The following is a 14,973-nucleotide window of genomic DNA, read 5'->3' as shown; positions in this document are numbered from 1 at the left end:
GCATGGTTGTATTGCGGGTGGCAGCTGGTGTTTTTAAGGCGGTATTTGGCATTAACTGTTTGCTGTCTTGCACTGAACTTCATATTTCAGCATGTTTTAATGTTCTTTGGGGGTGGAATTGTTGCAGGAATGGTTTTCAACTGACTTGTGGTTTTGTGCTGGCATGAGCTTGAGGTAAAATTCAGCATCAAGGAGTTATGTCAGGAGCTTTTTAGCTGCCTTAAAACGAAGAGGGTAGGAGGCAGACAGTGAAAATGAAACGGCTTTTGTAGGGGGATCTGCTCTGCGCTCTGAGTGGTTTGGGAGCTCTGAAGCAACTTTCCTGATAACTTTGCTGATTTATTTCTGTGAGGCTGAATTTGCAATTTTATTTTCCTAAACAAGCTGGTTTTGCAGAGGCACAATTAATATTAATCAGATTAATTAGTGTGTTACTCAAAGTACTTGTTTTGGTCCCAGATGCCTGCAAATAGATGGACTGTGGGTACACGCAGTCTGTTGCATGGCACTGATTTTCTCAGTCATAGAAAACTATTAATTTCTAGGGTCTCACTTTTCCAGTTGTAAACTACGAGAAATCTTGTCTGACAGGTGGCTGGAAGTCAGAGGGGTGTTTAGGAGGAAGCTGTTGATGACAGTGATTATTAAAGTACCTTCAGGCTTTTTGTGGACTCCCTCAGAAGCAAAGTTAACAAGAACTGGTAGCATTGCTGTTCTCAGGAGATCCTGTAGGCACTTTCTGACCTACTTTAAGTTCAAATTAACTCTGACTTCAACAGTTATTCTGGATTTAAACTAGTCTAGCAGATGAGAGTCTGATCTATCAGAAACATCCCATTTTTATCTGTGCATTAGTCTTCTGATTTAGAATGTGAGGGTGCTTTTTTCCCTTACTTCCTATGTGTGTAACTGTAGCAAATGTTATACTGTCATGGTTTAAGCCCATTAAGTCCATTAAGCACTACACCAGCTACTAAGAAGGAGAAAAATGACTGCTACTGCTGAACCCAGGACATATGCTCAAAAGCCTGCTGACAGCTTTGCTAAAAATGAGGTGATGTGAAATACAGCTGCCCCCTTTTTCTCCAGCTAATTTTATTTATCTGCATAAAAACTTTTGCTGTTGGTTTTGCCTTCTTTAAACGAGCCGTATGGCACCATCTTCAGTAGTGCTATGTTCCTACGAAGCTGAAGCCAATAGATATGTGGTATGTATTTCAAGCCAGGCTCTGTGTGTGCTCAAGATTCTTACTCATGAAAGAGGCTATGGTAGCTCTCTGTTAATTAATCTTGGTTTCTCAATGTCAGGAGCAGTCTGTGTGGTCTGAAATGCTTATGATGACAGTAGCTATCCTTTCTATAAGTGTTCGTTGACATAAAAAGTGGCTGCTGTGTATAGATTATGAATGGCATCTGTTACTGAGTTGTTAGTCCTCTAATAACAGACTTTTAGTGAGAGATAAACTGCTGATAAATGTGATAAACTGATAAATGAGATAAATGTGATAAACTGCTTATGTGGATCACAATTAAATGTGTATTTGAGACATCTAGGCATGAAGAGAATGAGAGATGGAGCTCTGTTCCCATTGGGTGTTCAGTTAGAACAGGATGCCTAAGTTGTTTAAGATGTGTTGAAATTTTAAGCTTTATTGAGTGGAAAAGTTGGAAATAGAAAAATAGCCTCTTTCCTGTTTGAGACTGTTGAGATTTCAGTTTTTCTGTTCATTATGCTGGGAGAAGGCATTGTCAGTGGCGTTGCTCTGAAGTTTAGATACATAATGAATTAAAAAAGAAACTAACAGAAGCTCACTGAGTGATGAGGGAGTGTCTGTCTTTGGTAGAGGAAAGCATATGTGTGGACTAAAGTAATTGGCGTGATCGCTGGATTAAACAGCACCAGAGAAACTGCAGGAGTTTGTGCTGGAGTGAGGATAACCTGTCCAGGAGAGAGACTGTAGTTTTCACCTCCTAGAAATGAAGTAGCTTGATATCCTTATTCTGTAACCAGTATTACATTTCCTGTAATGTTTCTTACCTGTATTTCTGACCTTCTCATCTTCATTGTTGCTTGCTATTCTTGCAGCTGAAAGGACTTTCTACACAGTGCAGCTGGAGTTGAGCAGTGTATTTCCTTATTGGAGAATTTGGAAGCTATCCCAAACTCTACATCTAGACATGTGTAGTTTGCACTTCAGAGACAGCCTGAAGTGGGAGGCAGAGGGCACAGCAATGGGCACAACTAAAACGTAACATTAATGAGCTGCTTTTGCATTCTGAAAAACAGCTGGGATCAAACCCCAGTTCCTCAAACAAAGACATTTCTGGCTGACAGCCTTGTAAACAGAGAATCAAGCACCTGTGTTTGAGATGGAGCAGCTGTACATGTTCTGACTGTTGATTCATCTGCCCAGGCTAGCTACTTGATTTAGTGAAATCCATAGAGAAAGGGAGAAGTAATGTTTTACTGTTACCTTTTGCCCAACTTACCTTTGTCTCTTGCTTTCCATGGGGCATGCAGTAAGTTAGGCAGAAAATGCTCAGTTCATAGCAGGGCTGAGTTATGCTTCCATGGTGGAAACTTCAGACAGACCGGATTTTTTTTTGCCTTGGTGCTAGCAGATTTTCCTCACATAAATTGTGAATCACTGAAAATACTGTATCAAATGTTCTGCCGATGTAAGCTTCCCTATGTGTGTGCGAACAAGGTAAGAAGCTTTTCTGCGTTTGATCAGGCAAGGGATGGAAGGAAAGATGTGGAGCAATCCCTTTTTTGCTGGCGAGGCACTGGAGGCAAGGAGAAACTGAATGGGTTTTCCAGGTTCAGGTAGGACCCCAGGTTCTGTGACAGCCACAGGGAGAGTCCAGGTCTTTGAGTAGGAGTCAGCTGCCTTTAGATGTGCTAGCACCCTCCCTGGATGGGATCCATTCTCTGTGCTGTGCACTTGGTGCTATTCCATTATGTCTCTGTGTCCCTGGATGAAAACTGAACGCTTTGTGTAGCACGGGTGGCTTTGACAAAAGGGGAAGAAGCCTTAAACTGGTCTGTGTGTCCATTTGTGCCTCTCCTCTGCTTTTGAATGTTCTGAAGTAAAAGTAAAAAAAAAGAAAGTAAAAAAAAAATTTCTGGAGGGGAGGGGGGAGAATTCCGACTGATTCTGTTACTTGATATTCAACAATCCAAGAGATTTATTATCAACTTTATTTTTAAGTGACTGCTCAAGGTAAGAGCAAGAATTCAGATAGTCTTCTCTTTTGCATGATTTTTCTATACACAGTATATGAATCATGTAGGTACGCTCTAGGGCATACCAGTAAGCAGGAAACTTTCCTGGAGAGTCCTGCGTATGTTAACCTGTTATGTGTTCCCTTTAGCAGGCATGATGAGTGTTTATTTCTCTCTCAGTTACTACGTCTCACACTGTCTTTTTTGTCTTGTTCATTACTGCAATTTAATCTGCTCCTTTTCTTCCTACAGAAGAGATGGTGGAAGGAAAAAGTGCCATTCTTATAGGCATGAGCCAGTGGAACTCAAATGACCTTGTTGAACAGATAGAAACAATTGGGAAGCTGGAAGAAAATCAAGGTAATGTTTACCTTACCTTACATATTAATTTAAAGTTAACAAGAAAATGTGACTACCAAAGCAATTACTTTTCTCTCACACGTGCAAATTAAGTATGAGGGAATCCAGAAACATCTGAAATGGGTGAGCAACCACAGGGAAATAAATGCTTGTCATTGCAGTTGGAGATTAGCTGTGATTCAGTCTCCATATACACACAGCAGGCTTTATTGCTCTTCACCCCTCATTTTCTCACCACCACCCCCCCCTTATTTTTCTGAAGACTGAAAGAAAAATGCAGCTGTCAAGGAGTGGGCATGGCAGTTCAGTGCCGATATATCTTGGCTTTGCTAGCTGGCCAGCATCACACATCCATGAACATGAACCACCTTTAGTTACATTGAACAGAATTCCATCTTTAGTTGACCTCAGTACCAGTGCAGAAAAATTTCACAATGGCTAAGGTGTTTGATAGATAGCACAAGTAGTTGAGCTGATCAACAAGGGTATGCATCCTTTTCATGACCGCAGTAACGTTCCTTTCACTGCAGGCTGTACTATTGCTGCTCTTTCTTGGTACAGTGGAATACTCCAGCCAGGACTGACTGCTTGTGGCAGGATGGAAAAGGCAGCTGGGCTGAAATGGAGTGCTCTGTTCAGCATTTCCTATTTACTGTTTGTTTTCTCCAAATTTTGTTCTGTTCAGCCACAAAGTTTGTGAAACTGCATCAGCAGTGTATTACAATATTCTTTATCATTTGTTAATAGAAACCATATGTTACAGCCTGCATGTGAACATATTTCTCATGATGGATTTGTCATTATAAACCGCTAGTAATAGCACAGCAGATGGCAAAACCCGGCATAATTTCTCATGGGAGTGTGATAATGGAAATAACAATTTTCTTTGGGGACTGTCACCACCTTATGCTTTGTACCTAAAGCAAGTTCTCTTGGTTTTTTACTCTAAATTCCTCCCTAATTAACATGGCAAAATATTAGGGATGTTGGAAATGGTCTGGAAAAAAAATTAAAAAGAAGAGGACCTGGCTTGATTCTTAGTACAGGTTTGAACTGTACCTCATGTTCTCAGAAATCTTGTTTTAAGATTTGGTTTTATTTCTCACTACCCTATTCTGATTTGATTGGTAATAAATTAAACTAATTTCCCTAAGTCAAGTCTGATTTGCCCATGGTCGTCATTGGTGAGTGATCTCCTTTTCCTTATCTTGACCCATGAGCCTTTTGTTATATTTTCTCTCCCCCATCCAGCTGAGGAGAGGAGTGATAGAGCAAGTTTTCTGGGTGCCAGGTGTCCGGGTGGGTCAACCCACCACAGTTAGGTACCATGAAGAAGCATACACTGAAGCAAAAATCTGATCCAAACCTTACATCCTAGTCAGCAGTTTGTTCTTTTCCACTAGTCTCCCCCATGGTAGGTTAGACCATTTTCTTTCTTTGTATCAGACTGCCTTTACAAGCGTGGTAAAGTGCCGTGACTTAAATCCATCATATGCCAAACATTTATTTTCTCTCTGTCCTCAGTGGGATTTTGTTGCAGGATTGTTTTGTAATTTAGCAATTTTTTTTTTTCTTACCGTTCTTTTTGGGTTTTGGGGTTTTTTACTTCTATTTTTTCTATTGCCATGCTATTGTATGTTCAACACTTCTCTGGCAGGCAGAGCAGGGGGAGTGGGAGGTGTAGCATTTTGTGATAGGTGAGTTAGTTCCTCATGTCTCATGGTAGCTCTGGAAAAGATGTTCCCATTTGCAGAGGTGAGTTATTTACCCTTTTAGTGGGAGGTCATTGCGCCTTAGAAGCAGAACAATTGATTGTGACTGTTGCATTCTCCCATGCTGCTGGGCTGAGAAAGCACCTGGGGAAAAAAAATACTAGGAATTTGCTTTCCGACTTGTAACCCGAAGGAAACCAATGCAATGCCACTAGGCCAAGTTCACTAAATAGCATGAAGAATTTGCTCAGCTCAGTAATACGAGCCAGAGCTGTCTCAGCAGCTGTGTCTAGATTGAGATTTTCAGTGGTTTGCATTAAAACAAAAGCTGGGTTTGTGAAAGCTCTCAGTGTGTTTGGAAACCTGGTTGCTTTCGTGAACTTGGACATGAGGATCCCAGGTGGAACTGCCCACTACCACCACCTTCCCATTACTGATCAGTTGGTTGGGGTGCCTGCAGAGGAGCTGACCTCGAGGACTGAGATTTCAGCATGTTCTCCTATTCCTACACCTCCTCTCCTTCTGCCAGATTAGAGAAGCCTCGTGGCCTCTGTGGCTGGTGCGTCTGCAGGGTAACTAAAACCCAAGATAAAACAAATAAACAGGAAGTTTTTCACCTTGTCCCACCCTGACCTTCCCTGACCGCATCACTAGCTGTTGCATGTAAATTACTACAAGGCGCTGGTTTCTGACTGGATGGGATTTGAGTACCTTTTTTGTTACTGTAATTTACATAATGATACAATTAGCAAAACTTGGTATAACAATGGTATGCATCAGGACAGCAGGAAAAATCTGCAAAATGTTGATAATGTCCTCAGGGAGAGGCTGGGTCCAGCAAAACCATGCTATTATTTACCTCATTAAAACCTTTCCAGTAAATAGGAAACCACGTAATTTCTCTGTAATCAGTTTCCTTTCAGTGCCTAATTGAATTTCTGTAATTTTTTCTAGAAGGTCATGCTGTCCATTTCTGTCTCCTATAGAGCTTTAGATTATCAAGACAGAGAAGACCCCCACTTATTTAACTCTCTGGTATTAACTTAAACAATAAAGCTGAATCTATGCAGACCCAAAATCCAATTATCTTCCACAGTATACAGTCAGCAAATCTCTTCAAATGCTGCACATGCCAGACAGCCCCCTGCATCCCCAGTGCGGGACTACTTTGACTTCAGGCAGGTTTGTTCTTTGGGTAGCACAGTGCTGAAGATCTCTGCACATCAGCACAGAGCCATCTGGCTCTGGCTCTCGTTTGCCTCACTGCCTTTCTGGTACCTCCGTGCTTCTGGGTGCACACTTTCAAAGCAGAGTGGTGTATACTCTGCCATTAGTGCAGCCTGGACTTCTGGCAGCGTAGCAGGGCTCTGAAGAGAGATGAGCTGTGCACGTTTTTATGGCTGAAAGAAAAGCAGACCTTGTGTGCTGCCGGCGCCTGAGCTGCCCAGCTGCGTTTCTCTCATCTCTAATACTGCAACTTGAGTTGTGTTTTTCTTTCTTTTTCTCAGCCAAAGTGAAAAGCAGTTTTGAAAGCAGCCCAGTTTTATGGTAGAGAGCTACCTTAATAATAGAGATTGTGATTAAAACAATGCCCGGAATCCTAATGCCCAGTTATCTATGGCATTTCTGTGTGTGTGAAGCAAGGAACTATCCTGCAGCCTGGCAGTTGATGCATATGGGGAAAAGCAAACCACCCTCTCCACTTTCTAAAAGTGTATCTTTAGGACAAGATTTTCAAGGGAACAGTACACAAGTAATCTGACTATAACCAGAGGTTTGGGAACATTGGTGAGGAGTCCTGGGTTTCTTGTTTCGGTATTCTCTTGCAGATAAGTATTGTGCTTCACTATCAGGTGGGGTCTTGTGGCCCTGAATAATACTTTTTCGTGGCACAAAACTATTGTTTCTGCGGTGCTGGTTCTCTTGTGAGCTTTCACATGATGACTTTCAAATAAAGTGAGTCTTTCAAGCAGACCTTTGCAAACCACACTAGAAGTGTGTTAATCAGAAGCAGTTTTAAATTGCAGAGATTTCCGGAAAACAATTGCATTTGGTGGAAGTTCACGGTCTATGGGTGTCTGTTGTTGATGTTGGGTTTGTTTTCTAGTGTTTTGGGTTTTGTTGTGTTGCTTTGTTTTATACAAGTATTGTGTGACTAATCCTTTAAATCCTTACGTGCCAGAAAGGCAAGAATAATTACCTTTCTTTTAAATACAGAGAAATGTAGCCACAGAAAGTAAATAAATTTCTAGTGGCTACAAGAAATTATAGTGGTAGAATCTGTGCTAGAATTAGCTTTCAGTCCTTATGCAGAAGAGTAGAGAGTGTCTGAAATGTGTTTTGGACTAAATTCAGTGCTTTTAGAATAACTTGGCCAGACCCTGCTTAATCAGAGTTCTTGGTGAGATGAAAATCACAGTCTGCTGTTAGGGCCTGGCAAGCTGCCTATGGACATACGTCAAATGCAGTGGAACCACAAGCACAGTGTGAACTCAGAATGCCCCCCTCTCTCCTTCCTCAAAGTAAACTGACTCATCTATATCATTATGTGGTGCATTTATATTCTTCTGACATGCTGGAAGAAACAGAGGAAAATGTGTTTAAATCCAGAAAGCTGTCAGTGAACTACTTTGGTATTACCGTTTAGTACAGTCTTCTCTCATTAACTCCTAAGACCTGCATCTGTGATGGAGGGTGGAAGGGCTCCCAAACAGCTAACCCCTGTGAGATGAGTAGAATTTTAAGACTGACACTGTAGTCAGCTGAAGTTTTAAATTACAAATTTCTGGTGCTGAGATTCAGAAGGGTTTCAAAGCCTTGAGAGGGAGGAGGAAGAGGTGCTACAGAGATAGAAAGATTTTCATCTTATCTGGAATTTCATCACTGTTTGTACCAGGGAAGAGCACTTTTGCCCTCCCCAAAGAACTGCTCCCCATGACTTCAGATGAAGTAACTCCCCTTCAGTGGGATGTTGCAGTATGTTGTATTAGCAAAGCACTGTGTTTCTCAGCAACGTCAGTTCCTTTTTTTCAGGTCACAAGGTTTTCTGAGGAGAAACTGTCTTTTGCTCTGTGCTCTGTTACTCCTATTTAGGATCCTGATAATGGAGCACTGCAGTTACTTCTGGGAGTTTTTCAGGTAGTCACAGAGGTTGTGGAAGACCTGGATCATGAAGGACTTTGGAGAACTTTTCACTTGCCTATGTATAGGTGCTTAGTGCCATTTAAGACATACCAGACTATTTAAGATATCTGAGTGGGATGAACAGAGGTGATGCAGAAACTGAGGTGATCCCTTCTTCTGCTCTCCAGAAATATACAGGTGACCAATGGCAACTACTGCTACTGCACACCTCTGTATAGGGACCTGAATCTTGTTCTGAATGTTGCTGTTAAGAATAGAAGAGTCTCTAGTGTGCAGGGCTGCAAGAAACCTTGTGTATTGTCCTGTTTGTCCTCAGGATTTCCTGTGAAAACGGATCTTTCTGTCTTGAAACTAGAAATGTGCCTTCCCTCTATGATGTCTGCAAAAAGTGAGGCAGCGAAATATTTATGTGATCAATCATGTTTCTTTTCCTTTTAGGTGATTTATATAGAGCCTCTTCAAGAAAAAAAAGGTTCCCAGCACAAGGCAGTATTGAAATACATGAGGACAATGAGGTGAGGTTGTTTCCCCAAAACAAGCTGTGCTGATTTCCAAGAAGTAGATATGCAGAAATATTCTCATATTGTATTACAGAATTACCAGCCCGTTTGGTGGCTTAGTGTGTCTGTCCCTTTTTCTGTAGGTGCACATGCAATCACTAAAAATCATCCCAAGCTTTTTAGACATTGCATAATTAATTTAGGTGGAAATACAACCCAGTTCTCTGAAGGTTTTGTGGAGCAGATTCAGCAGCAGTCACGAATTGATAGTAACAGAATTCCTGCTCTTACAGTCTAGCAATTCACAATCCTCAGACAATTACAAGAAATGTTACTGTTATTTTTATGTCTGTATTCACATTTGGTGAGGAAATAAAATGATCCAACGCAAAGAAGAAAATGACAGTCAAGATTTAAAACCAAAAGAATCTCCTGATCTTTTAATGTGTTACTGAGTTCGTCTTTGAGTGCACATAAATTTCAAGGGATAAAGAAGCAGAAAAAAAGGGGGAGTTGTGAGACATTCAAAATGTTTTCCCAGTCTCAAGTAGGTAACATCTTGTTTATTCTATGGAGCACACTGATTATTTTCTGTGTTATGCGTATATTCTCATATTCATAAATGTATTTGTGAGGTTTATGGATGTCAGCAATTAGACATCTTTTACTCTTTCAGTAAATGTGTGGGTAAATTAGCCCCATTTTTCCTTTTAATCGAAAGTTGCTAATCTCAAAAGGCTGAGATAACTATATTTTCTGCCTTAGCTGGATGTTTTCATTGCCAAAAAATTTGTCTTTTTAGAATCTGTGATGATTTGAGTTAGAAGCTTTCCAGTAAATGCAGCAGCCTCATTCAGGATATACCTAGACAGATGTTTGCTTTGTCTGTGGATGTTGGAATTCTTCTCCAGTCTCAATGTATTTAAAATATCTTTTGATGTACACAGAGCTGACCTATAATCTTTGTTGAAACCTGTGTCTGTGCTGCAAGGTTTTTCTGGAAAAGCACAGTATGCTCTACCTGGTTAAGACATGCTTGAATTAAATGGAGCACAGGGCACAGACCCCACCCCCCCACCCCCCCCCAGTGATGGCAAAGATCACAGTGGGGGAAAAAAAAATCACTGCTAATGTTGACACCAAGTATACCAACACTATCCATAAAAATGCTTCCTCCCCTCTTATTCCCTGTTTTTTTTTCACAGGAAGGAGTCCAGCACCAGAACTGCAAAACCCATGTGCTAATTTTAATCCTACATGGGGGTAACATCTTAGACACTGGAGGTGGAGACCACAGCAGCAAGCTGGCAGACATTAACACCTTCAGTTCTGTGTTTGAGAAAGTGACCCGAGCCCATTTCCCTGCTGCTTTGGGTCACATTTTAATCAGGCTTGTTCCCTGCCCAGCAATCTGTTCAGCAGCTTTCTCTCTTGTTTCCAAGTAAGTTGATTTGCATTTCCTAATGTTTGGCTTTGCAGTATGGTTTCACATGGCTTTCTGTGACCTGTTGTTTTCATAATGAAATGTTGCAAATCCTTCTTAATCCTTTGCTTACTGCAAGACTTGGAATGATCTTTCATCCTAAGTGAATGTATTTGTTTAAAAAATTGAAAAACTGAAAAAAAACAACAAAACCAAACCAAAACCACCGCCATTGGAAAAAAACAACTACAAAACCCCACCAAACCCCTTGGTGCACTGCAGACTGGTGTCCATGTGTGTCCAACAGAACAAAAATATCCAGAAGAAATCTGCACAGAAGGAACTGTGATAACTGTTAACTTTCCACACCCTCCCACTCCACCCCCAGCGTGACCCCAAAAAGTCAGTAGTTAATTTCTATCTTATTTTAAAATTGAAACATAGCTAGATCTGCCTGTGGATGTGCCAGCTGACATCTGTCTGTCTTATTTCATCTGTTCATTAGTTGGCCATTATAGGGACAGGTGTTATAGAAAACCCTCCTGATAGTTTTAATGCTTTCTGGTTTAGAAGCAAAAATGGCATATTGCTAACATTGATTTAGGAATAAAGTGGAGGTTGTGAAGCACTGCTGAGAAACTTGGACCAATTTTGATAAATTCTGCTTTGCACTAGAAATTGTTGCACTAGAAATTGTGAACAGAAATAAATGTCTAAAACAAGACTGATTTAAGGTGTGTTCTTGGTCAAAGAGCATTATTCATCTATAAGAATGCCATATACAGAATTACACGCTCTACAAATGGTGCATCTCTAGGAAACAAATCTTTTGGATAATGAAAACAGCTAGGGTTTAGTCACGTGCATTGTGAGAGGGTCCGTTCACTTTGATGGAATTTCCTGTCCGAGCAGACCCATTTGATAACTGATGTTAATGGAGGCGGCACTCACAAGATTGTCCTTACTAACACGAGAGATGAGTGGTTTGTTTTAAGCAATTTGGTATTTCACTTTCATAAAATCAGATAGATCCCATGTCAGAGCTTCTAGGGAGCAACTGGGAGGGAACACTGCATTACAGTAGATACTGGATCAGCTCTTTATTAATGAAGAGCACTAGGCAAGAATGCCTCAAACATCTTGTCATTGATAAAATGAGTACATTTCTCAACTAGCATAACTCTGCAAACTTAAATGACACTGAGCTGTAATATGGTTATGGTACCTGACATTCACATTTGCATTTCCAGCTGTCAGGTTCTGTTTCTGTCAGATCAGGTTATGCTAGGAAACACTATTTGGTATATGAAGCAGAGCTAATGATTTCAATTTAGGAAGTTGCTTGTTAATGTCAAAAAAAATAGTTGTGTGGATTTGGAATTTGGGGAGAGTTTGAGGGAAGCTGTTTTCTGGACGAGTAGTTAAGAAATTCTCACAAAAATGGTGTAGTACATGTCTCTTCATGTCTGCCTTAAAGGGATAGTTCATCAGATCACATTGGCATTAAAGTCTGGTGGCTTTCTGAGATTCTTGGTAGTCACTTCTGCATTTGAAAATTATTGTTTTGTATAAAGTTTTGATAATATTTTGATACAAAAATAAGTACTATGAAATACTAAATGCAACTTTCAGAGCTAGAGTCGTTAGCAACTGCATCTCCAAGACCTGCTTAGTCTAGTATTTCATAGAGTCATAGAGTCATTTCAGTTGGAAAAGACCTTTAAGTTCAAGTCCAACTGTTAACCCAGCACTGTCAAGTCCACCACTGAACCATGTCCCCAGGTGCCACAACTACTTGTCTTTTAAATCCCTCCAGGGATGGTGGCTCTGCCACTTTGCTCTCATATCTTGAACATAACTCTGCCTGGTTAACTGTGCAGCAACAGTGATAGGTTCTGAAGTTCTCCTGTGCATGTTGATGTGAAAGCTGTTATCACCTTGTGGAAGCATTATTACTATTAATTTTAACAATTACAGATGTATGTATGGCTGTTACAGCACTCTTTTTGGCAATGCTGTGAGATGTGAAAAATTACATGTATCAACTCATTCAGGACAGGAAATATGGGGTTTTTTATTTATTTGGGGAAATGTGGTTTTATTTATTTACTTGGGGATCAGGAGATACGGATACTGTTCCTGGGTCCGTAACAAGTTTCCTGTTTGACCATAAAGAGAAACCAGACTGGCAGTGCCTCACTTCTGTTCAGCAACTTGTTGAACAGAAACAAGGCTAAAGTGATATAAAGAGGATTTTTTTCTGTCATTAACCAAAGGCCTTACCAAAAGTCTGAGAAAGAAACAGGAAGATTTCTGCTGTCTGGGTTGTGCCTCTAGCCTAGGTTATACAAAAAAAAGCTCAAGGGAAGCAGGAGTAAGAACGTACTGTGATTAAGGCATGTTCCTGGAAAGCTGGAGTGGAAACAGCTATTCTGAGACTTTACTGTGGCAACTGAGCATCTGCAGAAGAGTTGAGGAGATCTACAACCCCGTTTTGGACCATGAGATGCAGGAATGGTGATGCTTGCTGTCCGGATGACAGGAGAGATGGGGAATATATTAAAGTTCTGAAATACTAGGTTGATTTAAAGCTGTGACAGGCGTATAGGAAGGAAAGGTGGGAGGGTGCAGACCAGGCTGTGGAAGGTGTGCCTGATTGTTCCCAACAATGGAGAATACACTGAAACAACCAGGAAAGGAGGTGTGAGTCTGTCCAAGTCACTGCTCTGTAAAGCAAGAGGACTGATTGTAGGAGAGGAAATTAAGCATCAAAGAGTGCTTGAGAGGTCATTCTTGCCCATTTGGGACATTGATTAACACAGGACTCAGTAGGACCTCTTAGGTATCCTGTAACGTAGTGCCTGCAGGCCTCAACTATTGGGAAGAAGAGTTGTTACAGTGGGAGGAAGAGCATGTGCTGGCAGCCCAAAAGAGCAGAGCTCCTGCATTCCTTCTCTGGTTTTTTATTCCCTCTTTTTGCAGCACACAGTATTCAGCCAGACTGAAAAACAGCCACGCTGAATGTTTCAATGTCCCATAGAGTCATTTCCAGCACGGATAGAAGATTGGTATTGCCTTGGTATGTTCCTGGGTGGAGCTGCATGTAATGTACCCATATGGGGCTGACAAAATGAGAGGCGATTCCTGCTCTCACATTTTGGCAGCTTCATGCCAGCAGCTTTCATAGTTAGAACTCCAGAATGCAGTTGTGGAACACAGACTTGTGGCAAATATTCCATTTAGCAAACTGGGGGGAAGAAGTGGTTTTTTTAATTCCCATAATGTTTCATTGAGGGTGAGCCAGGTGACTGACTAAGCAGCAGAACAAGATTTTTTGCTTGGTTTGAATGTATCCTCCGTTTTCTGAATGTGCAGGCATAGTGTGCCAAGGTAGTGCAGCCTTCTGTTTGAATTCTGCTGTGTTCATGTGCTGAGTTCTTTGCTTCAGAGGGACTCCACTAGGACTTTTCATCCAAATCCACCTATGCCGTTCTCCTCCCTGCATTGCAAATAGTGGCTTAAAGGAGAGGGATCTTTCAGTGCAAAATCACTCCATCTCATAAATATTTCATATTGTTTAATCCAGTCTGCTCCCATCTGCTCCCATCACTTTCAGTTTCCTGTATCTCTCATATCAATCAGAAAGACACTGTTTATGCAACCTGTGTGAATTTATAATGCTTGACTGATTTCCCTTCACAGTTCTCTGTCTTTGTGGCTAAGGACAGAAGAGGGTTAAAACTGAGGCACATTCTTTTTCCAGCCGGATGATCTGGGAGCCATCTCCTTCCATTTCAGGGAGAAAATATGCCATAGTGGATCAACTGTTAGGCTGTTTATAGCTTTCATATAGTCTTAATCTGGTTTGATGAGCATACATTGATTCACACCTCAGAGGAGAGCTCCTAAATTACAGTATTAGCCAAACAGGAAAACAGTAATTGCAAACTGGGGTGAGGAGAGAGCAAGAGAGAGAAGGAAAAAAAGGCCAAAACAAAAGTTACGTTTAGGAAGCAAGCACTGAAATAGGAAAGGAATCATATGAATAACCAAATGAGATGAAAGTGTTATTGGATGAGTTTTGGAATGCTCAGCCCCTTGCCTGCTGCTTATGCAGTGGTGGGTCCTGCAGTGGAAGTTCTTGGGGTTGCATTTTCCTAATCAATTTTTAAAATACTTTCATAATTTAATTAGAAAGAGTATGGAGATGTTCAGTCATTATGATCTGTGTATTTTCTATTCCTTGTTTACCTTTTATCCTGAAAGTGGAAGTGGTAAATGCATATTCTGGCATTCAGAAACAGCAATAGCAGGTCCTTGGGACTGTCAGCGTGGAGTGCAGGTAGCTAAACCGTAACATCAAAAACAGTTGTATGACAGTTAATCCAAATAAGTACTACCATAGGAGTTGGTCTCCCCTCTGCTTTTTCTTCTCACCTCTGCCATGGTCAGGGACTTCTGGCCTGAGCAACTTTTGAGGAGAGAGCCGTGTTTTGTCTTGATCTGCATCTAGCCAGGTACTTTCTGCATTCAGAATATGCTTTTATTCCCTTGTTCCTCTTTTCCTGCCTCCTCCCCCATGGGTTCAATAGCCCCTTCCCCCCATCT

General features: G+C 41.1%; 1 protein-coding gene across 9 annotated transcripts in view; it reads left to right on the top strand.

Annotated features, from left to right (window-relative positions):
* PITPNM3 (PITPNM family member 3) overlaps positions 1–14,973 on the top strand; it is a 72,656-nt gene that overhangs the window by 26,850 nt on the left and 30,833 nt on the right. For 6 of the 9 annotated variants that reach the window (XM_062615605.1, XM_062615603.1, XM_062615604.1 and 3 more), the window contains 3 exons: positions 3,479–3,586; positions 8,881–8,957; positions 10,148–10,383. In XM_062615605.1, coding sequence (XP_062471589.1) covers positions 3,479–3,586; positions 8,881–8,957; positions 10,148–10,383 — 421 coding nt within the window. Of the gene's footprint in view, positions 1–2,451; positions 2,709–3,478; positions 3,587–8,880; positions 8,958–10,147; positions 10,384–14,973 lie in introns of those variants that run through there. The other 3 variants (XM_062615609.1, XM_062615611.1, XM_062615610.1) reach the window with 3 other exon arrangements.

This window comes from Pezoporus occidentalis, unplaced genomic scaffold (genome assembly GCF_034315485.1).
Source record: "Pezoporus occidentalis ecotype Australia unplaced genomic scaffold, CSIRO_AGI_Poc_V1 ctg183, whole genome shotgun sequence".
NCBI lineage: Eukaryota > Metazoa > Chordata > Aves > Psittaciformes > Psittacidae > Pezoporus > Pezoporus occidentalis.
The sequence above is the reverse complement of the archived record's forward strand: the minus strand, read 5'-3'. Positions and strand labels throughout refer to the sequence as shown.